The following is an 18,046-nucleotide window of genomic DNA, read 5'->3' on the forward strand; positions in this document are numbered from 1 at the left end:
GGGGTTTTTCTGCGTTCAATAATTTCCTCCTTGGAAGTTGCCCAGACTAAGCCGCAGCAAGGACAGAGTTTCCCCTTTCATTGACATATATTGTGTCTCTGTGGAGTTGCAGCATATGGAATTTGAGATCCAGATGACCTCACCCTCTAGCTTAGCTTTGAGCTCTTTCAGCGGTGGGGATCTTTTCTGTAAAACTAAACATTGCTACCTCGTGTTATGAGGGAGGAATTCAGAAGCCGAGGCCTGGGCAAGATCTGGCATTCCTTGACCTGCCTTTCCAGTGAGTCCTGCTTCCTGGACTCTTGCTTCGTAGCCCTCCAACTTCCATGCTCTTGCCCTCATCTTCTGCCCTGACTCGTGATCCCCAATGGCTCTCTTTTGTGGAAACCCGGATCTGTGAGGCAGAATGCACGGTGCAATTATTAAGCAAATATTTGCACGGCTGTTTAATGACTAGCCCTGATATGAAATCAGACAAGCAAGCTGGATCAGTTCCTCTGTGAACAACATGCACTGGTGCAGTCATTAATTTCCATGAATCTATACTGAATAGAGCCTAGCTGTATGCAACAAAGGCAATCTGCACCTGCCTTCTGCAACCTGGCGCCCTCCAGATACTTCGAACTACAACTCCCATCCGCCCCAGTGCTATATGGCCCTGCTAACTTGTAGTGGCTTTCTGGGGTTTCAGGCCCTAGGACAGGGGTAGGCAACCTGGTGCCCTCCGGATGCTGTTTGTTACTTCCCATCATCCTTGAGCACTGGCCATGCTAGATGAGGTTGGACCCGGGGCCTTCTACATTGAAGCAGGTGTTCTGCCCCTGAGCTACAGCCCTTCCTCTCATACTTCTGTTCCTTTGCCCACTTCTGTTCCCCACTCAGCCTCTGCCAAGCTGACGGGCCAGACAAGATTTGGCCAGTTGTCCACATTGCCCAATACCTTTTGTAAGAACAGTTTGCTTTTCAATGTTTTGTTGTTAGAACAGGAAAAATTCTCAGTACTCAATAGGCTTGATACTTTTGCTAATTGTGGAGACAAAAGGATCAACACACGTCCCTAATGCTGAGACTTCAGATGGTGCAGATAGGCATGGTTTTATTCTGAGGGCTCACTTTAAAAACACAAGCCTGTCTAGTGCTGTTGCAGTGTGCAACCACTTGCTGTTTCTGGGAAGCCAGAGCCGAGCCCCACAGCAGTTTTTGCCCCTGCTGTGCTTGTCAGCAGCTGGTCTTCAAAGACATGCTGCCTCTTCCAATAGGGGAGGCAGAATGTAGTTGTGTAAAACATTGGCCTCTTTCCTAGAGGCATAGAGATCCCATGATCAGCTTTCCAGCTTTCACTATCTTTTGACGTGGGCAGTAAAATGCATCGTGCCCTTTTCTCCTCAGGCAAGGTGGCCCCTGGCACACCCAGAGGCTCCCAAGCAGATTCCAACCAAGCAGCGGGTTCTTGCAGAGCTGATGGGCAGCTCTAGGTTTCGTCAGTCTCTGAAAGGTTCCGTCTTTATAGCGTAGCACATCAAAGGACAAGCTCATTGGAAACACAGGTCCATGTATAACAGCAGACCTGGTGCAACAAGCTTTCCTTGGATTTGGGGAAAAGGGTCAGACTTACCTTGTGGCTCTCTCACGGCATCTCTGAGGGGTCTGTGGCGGACTGAGATCACTAAAGACTCAAGGATTAGCGCTGTTGAGATGTCTCTTTCAAATGTCAAATTGACTTCGCTTTCCCCTCTCCTCCCCCAGATTGACAAATACCTCTACCACATGCGGCTTTCAGATGAAACCCTGCAGGAGATCTCAAATCGGTTCCGGAAAGACATGGAGAAGGGCCTTGGGGCGGATACCAACCCTACAGCCGCCGTGAAAATGCTGCCGACATTTGTGAGGTCTACCCCAGATGGAACAGGTAAACAGCCACCACCCAGGAAAGGGTTAAATTCCTGAGCTCTGGGACCCGTCTTGATTGACAATGCTCAGCTATGAAAGATCATAGAACCATGGCCTTGGAAAGGGCCCACAGGGTCATCTAGTCCAACCCCCTGCAATGCAATGGGAGGTGACGATTAAACAGGAGTGTGTCTTTGAGCACTTGCCAAGTGTTTTTTCTTCCCTGTAACTGAGACGGTTGGCAGACAGGCTTCTCTGCAACCACTGGCCACTTTCTAAAGAGACAAGCTTGGCCTTCATCCTCTGAAGCCTGCTGTCCACAAAGGGTGGCGTGAGCTTCCAAATAACTCTGTTCCTTTCTGGCCTCCATTGCTGGTCTCTTGGCTCTCGTCCACTTAATAGTTTCAAGTTCAAGAAAGAAAACAGTTTTTAGGGAACTAAAAGTAATTTAGGAGGTTTTTATTTATGTGTTTGTTTTATGCCCCACCTTTCCTCAAGTTCAAGGTGGCAGACATGGTTTCCCCCTCCCCATTTTTTCCTCACAACAGTCCTGCTGGGTAGGTTAGGGTAAGAGAAGGGGACTGGCCCAGGGTCAGCTGGTAAGTAGTGGAATTCCCAAATCGCGGTGTCTCCCAAGTCTTAGCCTAGCACTCTAACCACTACCCCATGTCTTCTGCCTATGTGTTTGTGTATACATGCACACATATATTATACATAGACACACTGGATTTGCTCACTGTTGCCTCTGGTCTGACAGCTTTTGCAAGTTTTTGAAACGATGGGATGGGGAAATGTGCAGAGCCTCTTCACCTAGAGGCGAGAGGGCAGTGAGCCTGCGCAGTCTGAGCAGATGTCCTACTATTCTGTGTCCCCTTCAGCCCTGCAGAAAAGCCCCCAGCCTACCCCCCCCCATGGTCTCTCGTGGACTGCACCTCTGGGATGTTAGGTCTGAATTACTCTCAGGCAACAGGGGAACAGAAAGCCTTTCAGTCAGCACCAAAGCTGGCTTCAGTCAGGGAAGTTGGATTGTTTGATGGTTAGCAGCCAAACTGACCCCCTGAAGTTCAGGAAGTCATGGGCTGGAAGCCTCCAGCTTCTCTGCCAGCTCTTTAGTGGGACGTTTCCTGTAAACATCCTTTCTTGGCTTTCTGCTGTTTCCTCAACCTGGTGTCTTCCCAATGCTTTGGGCTTCCATTCCCATCAGCCCCGGCAGTGTTGCTGTGCTTCCCAAGTCATAGGATTGTAGAGTTGGAAGGGAGCCCCAAGGTCATGTAATTGAACCCCCTGCAATGCAGGAATCACAGCTGGTCACTCCTTGTTTTCATGGCTGGGGTGGGAGAGATTTTTCACTCAATACTTCAAAGGTTTGCACATGCGCTTAGGTCCAGTAAAGAGACCATTAGGGACCTTTGCCCATCTCACAAGGACAGAGAGCAGAAATAAATACTGTTAAAGCAGGTTGAATGTGGCATGAGGCAGGGAGCTATCACTGAACTTGTTAGAATCAAAGAATTGTTGAGTTGGAAGAGACCTCGAGGACAAACCGATTTCTGGCTTATATGTATTCTTTTGTAGTAAGTTAGCTTAATCATTGTTACTGTGGACCAGATATACAGCGGACGCTTGGGTTGCGAACATGATCCGTGCGGGAAGCATGTTTACAACCCGCAGCACCGCATCTGCGCATGCGTGGTTGCGATTCAGCACTTCTGCGCATGTGCAAAGCTTGATTTAGTGCTTCTGTGCATGTGCAAGTGCCGAAACCCGGACGTAACCCATTCCAGTACTTCCGGGTTCGGTGCTGTGTGCAATCCGAAATCACGCAACCCGAAGCGTCTGTAATCCAAGGTATGAACTGTAGTAGGAGATATGTGCCAACCCCCCCCCCCCATTTTTAGCTATTATAATATTAGCAGAAGTCATAAGGTTAGACACTGCTTCATGACCATTTCCCAGAATAACATCTTTTCGATAACCAAGCAGAAACATTTCAGGTGCCAAGGGTATATGGGCTCCTAAGGTGCCGGAGATATTGGCCTGAGCTGATTTCCATAATATTTCTATTTGAGAACAATTCCAAGAGATGTGTATGTAATCTGCATTATTCAGTTCACATCTCCCACCCTAACTTAGATATTAACTTCCGTTTATAAGGCGTTGAATACCATTGATGAAGGGCTGCAAAGTAGTTTTCCTTTAGGTCTGCTGGAGTTAGAATAGATGTGGGGCAGGGGCATTTTGCAAGTGTGAGAAGGTGAGCTGAGCATCCTAAGGAAGGTGGGAGAATTACAAGGCCTGGGGCTGAAGAGCAGGCTGGGATAGTCTTGTCTTGCTGACTTGGCACCAGGATCTTGACTTGGCACTGGGCTCTTGTGTTCTTGGAAAGGGGCTGGCGGCTGGTGGTCAGAAATGTCCCCTGCATTTGACCCCTCCACATGTTTCTGCTGCTACCCTCCACCCTCAAAACAAGGCCCGGGGAGCCTGGGTTTGGGGCCAGCTGGCTTCTAAGAATTGCCTGGATGAGAACCCCGAGGAGCAGCAGCTCCCTGTCTGGCTGGAGGAGCAGGCTGCCCACATGAACTGTTGCAACACTGGAACCTCCTCTTGAGTTGGCAGAGAGACAGGCCCAGAAATGGAGAAGGGTCATCTGGAGGTGGACGAGGGCTGAGGAATGTGCTGCTTCTGCAAGGAGCTCCAGATGGTTATCTAGGCTTGCAAAGCAGGAAGGGAGAATTTCCCCTCGGGAAACCAAGCTGGGAAGTTTTTGTAAATGGGGTGGGGTGTGGGATGGTGGAACAGGCTGATGACCCAGAAAAGGGCTCACTGAGCCAGGTCTGAGCTCCACAACCTGTGTGGATCACCAAAGCTCAGCTTTGAAAGATCATAGAATTGTTGAACTGACGAGTCAGAAGGGACCGAAAGGGTCATCTAGTCCAACCCCCTGCAGCGCAATGGGAGGCAACGATAAAAAGGGAGAGTCTCTTTGAGCATGCACCAAGTGCTTTCTCGACATGTAACTCAGACTTGTCAGCTGAGACGTATCCCTCAGCTGCTTTCTAAAGAGAGGGGCCTCTGAAGCCTCCTGTCCCAAAAAGATGGAAAGGACTTCTTTCAAATAATCTTGTTCCTTTCCAGTCCCCTTCGCTGGTCTCTCGTCCAACTTGATTGCTTCATGTCGGAGACAGAAAATAGTTTCAGGGAGCTGAGTTGGGCCTTGAGTTGGCAGCAGTGGCGTAGTGTGGGGGGTGCAAGGGGGGCCGGCCGCACCGGGCGCAACATCTGGGGGGGGGCGCTCGCCGCCTCCGGAGTCGCCGAAGAGCCTCGGGCGCAGGCTGTAGCAGAGCCCCATGTCTCGCGGAACCGACGAGCTGGCAGCGGCTCTCAGCGCTCGCCGCGGTCCCCGCGCGTCAGGGCTGCGGAGGGCGCGCCAGGCAGCCCCTCCTCACAGCCCCGCCGCCGCCGCTGCTGCTGCTGCAGCTGCTGGGCCATGTTGCATTTTCCTCGCCTCTCTGCCCTCCTCCTCCTCCGGGCAAGCGGCATCGTTTGGGCGCCAGCGGCAACTTGCCTCAGATCACCTGACGCGGCAGGTTAGGGGTTAGGGGGCGCAAATTACTTGCCTTGCTCCGGTTAGGGGGCGCAAATTACTTGCCTTGCCCCGGGTGCTGGCAACCCACGCTACGCCGCTGGTTGGCAGGGGAACAGTCCCACACATGAGGAATGGTTGTTTTAAGACAGACGAGGATCAAGGAATTTGCTATTTCTGCAAGGAGTGTCAGGTGCCTATCTAGGCTTGTAAAGCAGCAAGGGAGAATTTGCCTCAGGAAACCAAACTGGGAAGTTTTTGTAAATAGGGGTTAGGGAAATATGTGTCTCTCTCTCTGCTCTCATTTGAGGGCATTTTCAGCCATATCATAGAATTGTAGAATTAGAAGGGACCCCAGGGGTCATCTAGTCCAACCCCCTGCATTGCAGGAATCTCAACTAAAGGCCATCCAACCTTTGCATAAAAACCTCCCATGAAGGAGATTACACAACCTCCCGAGGAGACTGTTCCACTGTTGAACAGCTCTTACTGTCAGAAAGTTCTTCCTGATACTTTCTTGTAACTTGAATCCATTGATTCGAGTCCTATCCTCTAGAGCAGGCATAGGCAAACTCCGGCCCTCCAGATGTTTTGAGACTACAATCACCCCTGACCACTGGTCCTGTTAGCTAGGGATGATGGGAATTGTAGTTCCAAAACATCTGGAGGGCCAGAGTTTGCCTATGCCTGCTCTAGAGCAGGAGATAAACAAGATGGCTCCATCTTCCACATGACAGCCCTTCAGATATTTGAAGATAACTACAGCATCATTTCTCGGTCTTCTCATCTGCAGGCTACACATTCCCAACTCCCTCAACCATTCCTCACAAGGCTTGGTTTCCAGACCCTGGATCATCTTAGTTGCCCTTCTCTGCACACCTTCCAGCCTGTCAATATCCTCCCTAAAGCTGAACACAATACTCCAGGTGTGGTCTGACCAAGGCAGAATAGAGCGGGACTCTTGTTTCCCTTGACTGGGACACTAGATGTTTGTTGATGTGTATGGATATTTATTTATTTATTACATTTCTATCCCACATTTCCTCCCAGGAGCCCAAGGTGGTGTATATATAGTTCTCCTCCTCCTCATTTTATCCTCACAAGAATCCTGTCAGGCTGAGAGTGAGTGACCAGCCCAATATCACCCAGTGAGCTTCATGTCTGAGTGGGGATTTGAACCCTGGGCTCTCCTACTGCCTCCAGCTGGGGGCATATTTGCTGCCTGGGGTGAAGAATGGGCCAGCGTCCTGCTCTCAAAATCCCCACAAGATCCCCTACAAGCCCACAGGCAAGGCTGTGGTTTAGCTAACTTTATGGTGCTGCTGCAGGAAAAAGCAGGCCCATGATATCTCCCATGGGGAAAGCAGAGCTGATCTCTGCACGAATGCAGCCCTAATTCTGCAGTTTCCAAGAAGATGACAGACATGCAGTGGGGAGGGGGCTTAACCCCTCCCATGCCTGCCAGGCCTCCTTGGCAAAAAGCCCCTTGATGTCATCTGCCGCCCCAACCCAGCGGGATCCACTTTCAGTTTAAGAATCTGGCTGTGTGTGTGAGAGAGAGATAAAATGGCAAACGGGGATGATTTGCTGGGGGCAACTGTTTGGGGAAGGGTTAAGCAATTCTCCCACCCCATATCTAGCCCACTAGTTCTCCCTGGCACCAGCCCCTGTTTCTCCTTTGCAGCCTTGAGTTCTGCTTTCAGAGACCAGGGGGCACACCAGGGCCTTACACCCAGGCCTGAGTGCTTGGACATTCTCATAGGAGATCCTGCCAACACGATGAGGGATCCCCGTAGGAAGCTGAACGTATCTACGGCAGGAATCCCTTGCCATGAGAAGGGCTGTTTTGATGCTCTCCTTGCCAGCTGGCCTGCAACTCTGAAGCAGGCAGGCAGTGGGAGAACTATGCATGGATTCGGCCCAGGCTTGGGGTCAACAGGGTTCTTCCTTTCCCCTCCCTGATCTGGGGTGGGTTGACGAGGCCCCTGGTCAGAGAGTATTAATTTCATATCTGCTGCTTGCCCTCTTCTCTACTGGCTTCCGTCCATAACTTGCACGCTGTTGTCGAAATGCAGAGTGACTCTGGTGTCTCGGTTTCTGGGTCCCCACATTGATTCCTAGGAGCAAGATGCTTTGTAGGGTTTCTTAAATCGAGGATTGCGGAAAAGAGATGTTGTTATGTACATCAGATGGGTTTCTAAGCTTTGGCAGGGTGCAGTCCACTGGGAAGCTTCTGTACTTGTCATAGAATCATAGAATTGTAGGGCTGGAAGGGGAGTCATCTAGTCCAACCCCCCACATGGCAGCAATAACAGGTAAAGAGCCCCCGACAGTCCCATTTCTCATGGATGCAAGCCCCCCCCCAATGAACAGTGGATTGATGTCAGTGAGGAATGGGGTCATGGCAGCCTCTAACTGATGCCTGGTTGGTTGATTGTCTGCATGAACACCATATGGCTAGAGCCCTCTTCACAAGACTTGGAACTTCAGAACCACAGAGTTCCTGGCCTTGCCAACTTCCCTTTTCTGCAAGGAGAATTGGATGCTGAGAGAGGCACTTGAGAACCCAACATGACCCTGCTGGATCAGACCAGTGGCACACCTAGCCCACCATCTTGTTCTCACAGTGGCCAGTCAGATGCCTATGAGAAACCCACAAGCACCTCTCTTTGGTTTACAGCAACTGGTATTCAGAAGCTCTGCAGCCTCTGACTGTGAAGGCACAGCCTGGTGACCACGGCTGGTGGCTTCTCAATAAATGTCTTCTAGCAGATGCCCAGGCAAATCTAGTTTACCTTCCAGGGCTTCTTACGCCAGTGAGTGAAACAATCCCCATCTTTTCTTTTTTCTTTTCCCCTGCAGAGGAAGGTAACTTCTTGGCCTTGGACCTCGGGGGCACAAACTTCCGGGTCCTGAGAGTCAAGGTGGCTGATAATGGCAGCAAGAAAGTAGAGATGGAGAACCAGATCTATGCTATCCCTGAGGATCTTATGCGGGGCAGCGGAGTGCAGGTGAGTTGAGCTGCCTTCTCTTGGCCATCTCAGGAACCTTTTAGCACCATTGCTCTTTCCTGTTGAAAAAGGAAGCTAAATCAGCGACTGTCATACTTCCAACGATGGGGAAGCAGTGACAAAGGACTGCAGAGAAAGGACCTCAGCAAACAGTCTTAAGTGGCTGTTTAGATCTCCTGGGCCCAGGACAATTCGGCTTTAAATGGGAAAAGCAGCACCTTGACTTGAGCTTGGAAAGAAGCTTGTCATTTGAGGGTACAAAAATTGTCACCTACTCCAGTCGGCTGCTCAGAGACATTGCTTGCCTTCTCTTAATTTCACGCAATTTGTGATGGCTTCTTGGTCATTTGTGCAAATTCTCAACTCTTAGGGAAGCTGTTTAGAAACAGAAGGAGTTCTTAAATCGCACTGTTTCCTTGTGATGAAATGTTTTTGGGGAAGCTGATGGGATCCAGATTCATTTTCGAATCCTTTGACAAACGATTTCCAAGTCATTCAGGTTAAGCGGCAAGACAAAAAGCAAAACAAAAATAGTGTTTGCAAATTTTCTGCTCCAAAAAAGGGTCCAGAATTCTGCAGTTTAGAATGAATGTTTTATCGTTAGACTCCAGCTGCCAAGTTCTGATTTCAATGGATGTATATACTGTGTGTATAGTATAGAAATAAATAAGGTGGGTCCTGATGCCACCGTTGTCTGACCACAGCCGGCCTTCCTAAGTGTGTGTCTCCTTCTCTGCCCCTCAGCTCTTTGACCACATTGCTGAATGTTTAGCTAACTTCATGGACCAACTGGAAATCAAGGACCAGAAACTCCCTCTGGGCTTCACTTTCTCATTTCCTTGCTCCCAGACCAAACTGGATGAGGTAAGCTTGCAACTCAAGTTCTCCTGGGATTCGTGAGAGAGATGGTAAAGGCTCCAGGAATTCTGGAAGATTTCCTGCTTTAAACTTTGCCTCCTCCATGAATTCAGTTTAGGAGGCTTTGGAGAAGCTAATTTCTTGGCACCTGATTTGCAACATATGCGGGTAATAATTCTGGTCTGCCCCGTAGGGCCATTGTAAGAACTTACTAAGATGATGTACATGGAATACTTTCAAACATTCATGATATTAAGAATAGTTAACCCATGAGGAGGGTGTGTCAGGCACTTTTTGGAGCTCGGGACTTTTGTGTAGAGGAGAAATGGCTGTTTTGGGTGATAGAAACTGGGCTGGCTTCCCATTAGCAGCAGCACAAATGGAAATGTTACGATGATTATTTTATTTATTTAATAGAATTCAGTACATCTCTTGATTGTAAAAAAACCCATCTAACCCTCAAATCAATTTACGAAGAAAATAAAACAATACAGCTATCAGTAAAAACAACTTTTTAACACATTTAAAAGATAAAAATGGTAATAAACTAAAAACAGATTAAAACCTACATTAAGCTTGCCTAAGCAAAAATGTTTTTCTCAAGTGCTGTAAAGAGTGCCCCGAAGGCGCTTGCTTGATGTCAAGAGGCAGGGAGTTCCAGAGGACTGCCACACTGAAGGTTTGAGTTCTTACAAATGCAGAAGCGGTATTCGGTGGCACCTAGAGCACCCCCAGTTCTGCCAGTCGAAGTGGCTGAGTGGGCATGTGCGGAGCAAGGTGATCTCACAGGTTTTTATTGTGATCTTTACCCACTCTTCCCAGGGCTGGTCCCAGGGCAGGTTTGAAATTCAGTATTCAAAAGTTGAAACAAATTACAGTCCCAGGAGTTGGGTGGCTCAGGTAAGTCACATCTTGCTTGGGGATTATGTTCCAGGGAAGGCACATGTACACAGAAACGTGTATACTCAAACCATTCCCTTGGAACTGCCTCCTTCTTTATGGGAAAACCCCACGCAAAAAGTGCTTCTAAGCTCTCTGCCTTCCATGCATTTAACCTGAGCTATTTCAACCAGCCAGTCTTCAACTGTGTAAAGCTGAAATGGCACAAGTTAAAGGTGCATTAAGTTGTGAGGTACCTGTGTTACAACTACGGTGTGGGAAAGTTCTCTCTGCTTTGGAAACTGAACCTCTGTTTGTCTCCCCTGGCTGGCAGGCAGTTCCTGATTTCCTTTCCTCTTTTTCTCAAACAGAGCGTCCTCGTGACATGGACCAAGGGATTCAAATCCAGTGGTGTGGAAGGCCGGGACGTTGTGGGCCTCTTACGGGAAGCCATAAGAAGACGAGGGGTAATCTAAGCCTGTTGCTGTCTCTAAGATAGTTTTTGTGTGTTGTTGTTGTTGTTGTTGTTATTACATTTACCGTATATACTTGAGTGTAAGCCAACTCAAATATAAGCCGAGGCACCTAATTTTACCACAAAAAACTGGGAAAACTTACTGACTTGAGTATAAGCCGGTTCACCACACCACAAATCTCCTGGTGGGCCGGAGTGCGTGTGTGTGTGTGTGTGTGTGTGTGTGTGTGCATGCTGGTGGCAGCAAAGGCGGTGGAGGAGGAAGGAGTAGCCCAAAAGGGACCCTCACTCGAGTATAAGCTGAGGGGGGCTTTTTCAGCATAAAAAAATGTGCTAAAAAAGTCGGCTTATACTCGAGTATATACGGTATATCCCACATTTTCCTCCAGAGAGCTAAAAGGTGGCGTACATTGTCCTGCCGCTCCTCATTTAATCCACACGACAGCCCTGTAAGGTGGGTTAGGCTGAGAAACTGTGACTGGCCCAGGGTCACCCAGTGAGCTTCAGGGTTAAGTGGGGATTCGAACCCTGATCTCCCGGGTCTTAGTCCAGCACTATGACCACCTCGCTTTGCCCGCTCTAGAGCCAGGCAGCTGAATTCCTTTCATTTCCCCCAGTGTGTTGGAGGTGCCAGGGTGCATGCATGGCTGCCTGTGGAATTGATGGCCAGGAGATGGTCGCTGGATGAGCAGGAGCGATAGGCCCAGTTCTTTGGCCATGCCCAGTCCTTGGTCCTCTCTGGCATCTCCAGGGAGGGCCTGACCTGCAACCTGGAGAGCCACTGTGGGTCAGTGTTGACACTCGCTCAGCTAGATGGGCCATTTCCACAGGAAGCTGCCTTCTCCCGAGTCTGAGCATTGGTCCCTCAAGGTCGGTGTTCTCCTCACTGGCTCTGCAGGATTTCACACAAGAGTCTGTTGCTGCACCAGCTGGAGATTCCAGGTGGACACAGACAGTGATCTGGACCGTGCCATAACAGGCACCAACATGGCGGCTACTCCATACGCCTCTCGTATCAGGCAGCTGCCACTGAATGCCAGTTTCTGGGGGGCACAAGTGGGCGTCTGCCTCTGCCCTCCAGTCCTGCTTATGGGCTTCCCAAGGGACTAAGGGGGCCTTTGGCCTGATCCAGCTACAAAGCTCTTCTTGCCTCCTCCTGAGCTTGCCAGCTTGGTGGAGTTTCAGTTTCCCCTTGCATGGGGTGGAGGCCGGTGTGTGAGGGTCCCCGGCCCCCGTTCTCTTCCAGATGCCACATTTTATTCTTACTTTTTTGGAGTCAGGACATCGCTAGGTGTTCATGGTGCCTCGCCCGCCCCCCCCTTGTGCAAAGTGCCTTGGGGGTTTGGGGCTGTGGTGTGGGGTGAGCAGGGCCTGCGACTGACCCATCCAGACAACCAGCTCTTTCCCCACCCTGTTTCTGGAGCCTCATCCTGGACGGGGGAAATGTGGGTGGGTGTTTCTGTTTGCGTGGGTGTGAATGAAGTGAAAAGCAGCACAGTATATGCAGAAGAGATTTAAATAAGAAAGAAGAAAACCTGAGACACTTAGGAAAACCAAATCACACATTGCACTGTGGAGAGGGGGTTCTATGTGCCTGTATCTGTGGTAGATAAGTTAAAATCCCACCAAAGAGCATATAATTCTTTGGGATCCTCTGAGTCTTTGAGTTAATTTATGAGTTAATTTTTTTTCAGCTAATGCCAAACTCCACATATTTTTATACCAAAGCAAAATTTGCACATCCTGCAAGGTTTTCCATTTTGGGGCAGCTGAGGTTCTGGCAGCCACCAGCCCTCCAGGTCAGGAGTTCTTGAGAACTGAAATATTTCAGTTGATCACCCCCCCCCCCACACACACACAGAAGCTGGAATAGGATATTTGAGTATTTTGGACATTTCTTGACAAACCATTGTTCAGAATTTGAATCAACGGTGGCCTTTTCCAACTTCCTGCTCTGTAGGACTTTGAGATTGATGTTGTGGCTGTGGTGAATGACACCGTTGGGACAATGATGACCTGCGGCTACGACGATCACAACTGTGAAATCGGGCTGATTGTTGGTAAGAAGTCTGCGGGGAGAGGAGGGCAGTGACATTTCCCCCACCTTTGGAAAACACCTGAATTTCCTGCGTACCTGAGGCCAGCCTGCTTCTTATGTTATTTTGTAATATTTGTACACTACTTGTCTGTAAAACAAAACAAACCTCAAAGCGGTTTACAATTAAGATAAAACAATAAAATTAACATTCAGAAGAATTAACAACAGTAATTTAAGACTTTCCGAAAATAACAATAGACTGAAAACAGGTTAAAATGCAAATCAACTTTCTAAACATCTGAATAGGCTTGTCTGAACAAAAATGTTTTTAGGACGCACTGAAAAGAGTACAGTGAAGGTGCCTATCTAGTATCAATAGGCAAGGAGTTCCAAAGTGTAACTACTGTCAGACTAAAAGATTGAGTTCTTACAAATGCAGAATGGGCATTTTGTGGCACCTATTGCATTGCTAGTTCCAACAATCAAAGCAGTCGAGGGGGCACATGTGAGGTAAGGTGATCTCATAGGTCAAGTGGTCCCAAGCTGTTAAGGGCTTTATATACTAATTTGTAACACTTTGGACTTGACCCAGAAGCAAACCAGCAACCAGTGCTGATCTCTGAGCGCAGGGGTTTGATGCTGACACAGCCACACTCCTGTCAGCAATTGCGTTGCAGCATTCTGCATTAACTGCAGCTTCCAGATCAAGTGCGAGGGAAGCCCCACCCAGAGCGCATTGCAGCAGTCCAGATAGTTTGATCCCTCCATCTCACACCCTGTCTTTTGACCTGCCAAAAATATGTCTTAGAAAGTAGTGGCGGCTTTTATTTCGTCTCTTCTGGTACTTTGCTTGCAGTCGCAGAACCCCATGAGTGTTCCGGGCCAGAAAGGCCAGGAAATAAATCGGGGGCAGGGGAACAGGACACCATCCAGCTTCCAGCAGCCAACCTGGCCCACAGCCAGGGATGATGAGGGCTGTCACTCAGCGCCATCTGGAGAGCACTGTACTGGCTGCCCTTGAAAGTAGGAAAAGGGTGGGAGGCTCCAGCTGCAGGTTTTCCACTTTCATGGAGTCTCCTAATCTCTCTCCCTCCCTCCCTTTAGGTACAGGTAGCAATGCTTGCTACATGGAGGACATGCAGCACATTGACCTCGTGGAGGGCGACGAGGGGCGCATGTGCATCAACATGGAGTGGGGAGCTTTTGGCGACGATGGGGCCCTGAATGACATCAGGACTGAGTTTGACCGGGAAATTGACATGGGCTCCCTGAACCCGGGAAAGCAGCTGTAAGTCCAGTGCCTCAAAAATAACAACCCTGGGTAGCATCAGAAGGGCATGCTGGGTCAAGCGGAAAGGGCCCCTTTGACCCAGCATCCTGTTCTCACAAATGCCTGTTGTAGGAAACCAGCAAGCAGGCTTTGAGCGCAAGAGCTCTCTCCCCTCCTGTGGTTTCTGGCACCTGCAGTGGGGCAGGAGAGCTGAAAAATAATCCACATCTGGCCCTTGGGTTTCAGATAGAACGTGGGTAGACAAGTCTAAAATGCAGGGACACAAATTTTCATGGTGGCTCATTTATCAGAAGTAATGTATCTCTCATTGACCCTGGAAGTGTACACTCCATTCTGATTTAGCTCTAGGAAGGCGTGCCTAAATAAAAGGGTTTTCAACATGCACTGAAAAGAGTATAGTGAAGGTACCTGCCTGGTATCAATAGGCAGGGAGTTCCGAAGTGTAGTGCTGCCACATGAAAAGATTGCTTGCTTGCAGGTGTGGAATGAGTCTTATGTGGTAGCTGTAACCGTGCCAGTTCCACAAATCAAAGCAGTTGAGAGGGCATGTCTGAAGTAAGGCAATCCTGCAAGTAAACTAGTCCCAATTTGATTTTGGGAATATGCTTGCTGGCTTAAAGCAGGATATTTAGCTGGTACCAAACAAGAACCTGGGAAGTGCAATGAAAGTTCTGCAGGGGGGTACATGGCTGTTGAGCGCTTCCCCTGCCCAAGTGCTCCATTTTCCTTGCAGGGGGAGAGGCGCAGGATGTATGGAGGGGCTGTCATTTTCACAACTCCCTTGAGGGCTGAGCTCCTGCCCTACACATTCTTGCCACGATGGAGTCATATGCAACCCAAACTATCCATCAAACTCCTTTTCAAGTTTATGGTGTGTTGGAGCTTCAGTTTCTGCTGCTGCCCAAACTCAGCCTCTCGCTCTCTCACCTTGGGGTGTGTCACAGGTTTGAGAAGATGATCAGCGGGATGTACATGGGTGAACTGGTCAGGCTCATCCTGGTGAAGATGGCCAAGGAAGACCTCCTCTTCGATGGGAGACTCACCTCAGACTTATTGACGACGGGACACTTTGAGACCAGATACGTCTCTGCAATTGAAAAGTGAGTGAATGGGACTCACCTTGTGTTTTCTGTGCTCTTAAATCTGTAGCTTTGGAATAGCCAGAACAAATCCTCCTTGGTGTTTTCCCCATGTGCCTTCTCCGGAGGGATCCTAGGAGCCCACCCTCAGTGGCCGACTCACCTCCTTTTTCTCTGACCGACTGCAATCAGCACAAGGGCTGAGACAGGCGTCTCAGTGGCTGAAAAGCTCCCCTTTCACGCTGACTGGGTGGCCCTGGGATGCTGGGGACAGGGAGCCTGTTTCAGAAATAGTAAAGGACCTTTGACTCCCCACGACCCCAGAGCAACCCCCTCCGCTGTGCAGGAACTGCTGCCTCTTACAGACCCCCTTTGCTTGCCATCCTGGATTTGCAGGGAAAAGGAAGGCCTCCTGAAAGCCCAGGAGATCCTCACGAAGCTGGGCCTGGAACCCTCCCGTGAAGACTGTGTCGCCACCCAGCGCATCTGCGAGATTGTCTCCACGCGCTCGGCCAACCTCTGTGGCGCTGCCCTGGTGGCTGTGCTCCGGCGCATCAAGGAGAACAAGCGCGTCGACCGCCTGCGCTCCACTGTTGGGGTGGACGGGACAGTGTACAAGAAGCATCCTCAGTAAGTGGAGCAAGCAAAGCAGCCTTCAGAGCAATGGGGTGTGGGGCCATTTGGGGTTATTCGAAAGCAAGTCCCTTGCGTGCCAGTCCTAGAAGGAGAAGCTATCCCAGAATGCTCCCTCAAACATTCCTCGTAAAGTGCTTGGTTTGCAGCCGGGGCAGACTTTTGGTCTTTCAGATTTCAGCAGCACCCTGAGCAAGGCCAATATCCAGCTGCCCCCACCTCTCACCTTTCATTCTGTATGTGTGCAATGTGATAGTTGTTGCACCCTGTGGCACCTCCCTCAACTTGGGACCCAGTGCTGGGGAACTGGTCTCACCGTCCTAAATCTGCCTCTTTTTCCACACCCCTGATCACCTTAGCCACCCTCCTCTTCACCCACCCCCCAGCTTATCAAGATGCTTCCTCAACTGTGGTCTTTGCTGTCTGTGCTCAGGGAGGGAATCCATGGTCCTCCAGATGATGCTTTTCCTGTCTGTCAACACCAGTGATTTCCGAATGTGCCATGGGTGTGTTTGTAACGGTTCTCTCCCCTTGCCTTGCGCAGCTTTGCCCGCCGCCTTCAGAAGATGGTGCGCCGCTTCCTGCCCGATTGCGACATCCGATTCATCCGCTCAGAGGACGGGAGCGGGAAAGGTGCGGCCATGGTCACTGCGGTGGCTTACCGGCTGGCAGCCCAACACAAAGCGCGCCAGAAGATCTTGGATCCTCTGAGACTCAGCCGGGAGCAGCTCCTGGAGATAAAGAAGAGGATGAAGGAAGAGATGGAGCGGGGCCTGGGCCACGAGACGCACGACGAGGCCACCGTGAAGATGCTGCCCTCTTACGTCTGCTCCATCCCAGACGGAACAGGTAAATTGGGATGGAAATAATGGACAGTGTCCTTGGCCAAATCCGGTTGGCCACTTGTGTGCATCACTTGTATTGGAGCAGGACTTGGGAGTCACGGTTTCAAATCCCCACTGAGCCATGAGCAAGTCGCAGCCTCTCATTCTAGCCCACCTCACAGGGCCACTTTGCGGATGAAATGGGCAGGAGAACTATGTGCACCACATTGGTCTCCTTGGAGGAAAGGTGGGGTCTTATAATAAAAGTAATTAATAATATGACCCCTTTTGGCTTATGGCATCTAACCGTGGGGGTGTCAATATGTGTCACAGTGGTTGTGGTGGTGGCAATTCTGGCCTCTTTTAATGGGGTGGGAAATTATGCTGTTTTTCCAGAGTGCTATTAATTTACTGCCTCCTTTAAAAAGAGGACTGGAGGATTCCTGGAGGACAAGGCTATCAAAGGCTGCTTGTGGCTCTGCCCAGCCACTGCAGTTGGAGGTAGCTTCTGAATACCAGTTGCTGGAAGCCACAGGAGAGGAATATTGTGCTGGCATCCTGCTTGCAAGAGTTCGAAAAAGTCTCTGTCAGACACCTTTAGGGAGCAGAACACTACTAAGTCTTGTGTCTGAATTTGCTGGTGTCAGAAAGCTTTCTGTTCCGTCGACCTATTTTCCTCCCTCTTCCCTCTCCTCCTCATCAGATCCTTTTTCTATGGACCCCGTGAAACTGTTGAAATAAGAGACATGACTTTGCATGGGGCAAATCTGGAGCGCAATACCATTTTGCTTTAGAAGCTCTTGTTCTTAAGAACGTAAGAAGAGTCTACTAGATCAGGTGGATGACCCCTGCAGTCCAGCATCCTGTTCTCAGAGTGACCAGCCAGATGCTTCTTATGGGAAGCCAGCAAGCACAGAGCACGCTCTCCTCCTGTGGTTTCCAGCGACTGATATTCAGAAGGTTGCTGCCTCCAAGACATGGCCATCCTGGCTAGTAGCTTTGTTCTCCATGAGGTTGTCTAATCCTCTTAAAGCCATCCCGGTTGGTGGCCATCACAGCCTCCTGTGGGAGGGAGTTCCATAGTTTAACTCTGCAGTGTGTGAAGACATACTTTCTTTCTGTCTGTCCTGAATCTTCCAACATTCAGCTTCATTAGAAGCCCACGAGTTCTAATGTTATGAGAGGAGAAAACCGTTTCTCTCTCCACTTTCGCCATGCCTTGCCTAATTTTATAAACTTATACCAAGTCATCTCTTACTCACCTTTTCCCTAAACTAACAAATCACAAACATTGCAACCATGTGCCAGGTTAGCCAGAGCAGCCTCTGCCAACCGGGTGCCCTGCAGATGGTATCTATCTCCACACCCATACTAGAAGGCAGGTCTAACCCATCCCACCCAACTAAGAGAGACCACAAATAGTCCTCTGGGTTCAAGTGTCCTTGGAAGATGGAGGGGAGAGGAGTGCTGATGGCAAGTGTGTCT

General features: G+C 49.7%; 1 protein-coding gene across 2 annotated transcripts in view; it reads left to right on the forward strand.

The window, feature by feature from the left end:
• The window catches only part of HK2 (hexokinase 2), a 60,276-nt gene that overhangs the window by 31,741 nt on the left and 10,489 nt on the right, over positions 1-18,046 (forward strand). For both annotated transcript variants that reach the window (XM_082229955.1, XM_082229954.1), the window contains exons 2-10: positions 1,747-1,909; positions 8,336-8,484; positions 9,229-9,348; positions 10,593-10,688; positions 12,657-12,756; positions 13,839-14,022; positions 14,970-15,125; positions 15,501-15,734; positions 16,282-16,586. In XM_082229955.1, coding sequence (XP_082086081.1) covers positions 1,747-1,909; positions 8,336-8,484; positions 9,229-9,348; positions 10,593-10,688; positions 12,657-12,756; positions 13,839-14,022; positions 14,970-15,125; positions 15,501-15,734; positions 16,282-16,586 — 1,507 coding nt within the window. The remainder of the gene's footprint in view (positions 1-1,746; positions 1,910-8,335; positions 8,485-9,228; positions 9,349-10,592; positions 10,689-12,656; positions 12,757-13,838; positions 14,023-14,969; positions 15,126-15,500; positions 15,735-16,281; positions 16,587-18,046) is intronic.

Source organism: Podarcis vaucheri, assembly GCF_965113315.1.
Source record: "Podarcis vaucheri genome assembly, chromosome: 7".
Lineage (NCBI taxonomy): Eukaryota > Metazoa > Chordata > Lepidosauria > Squamata > Lacertidae > Podarcis > Podarcis vaucheri.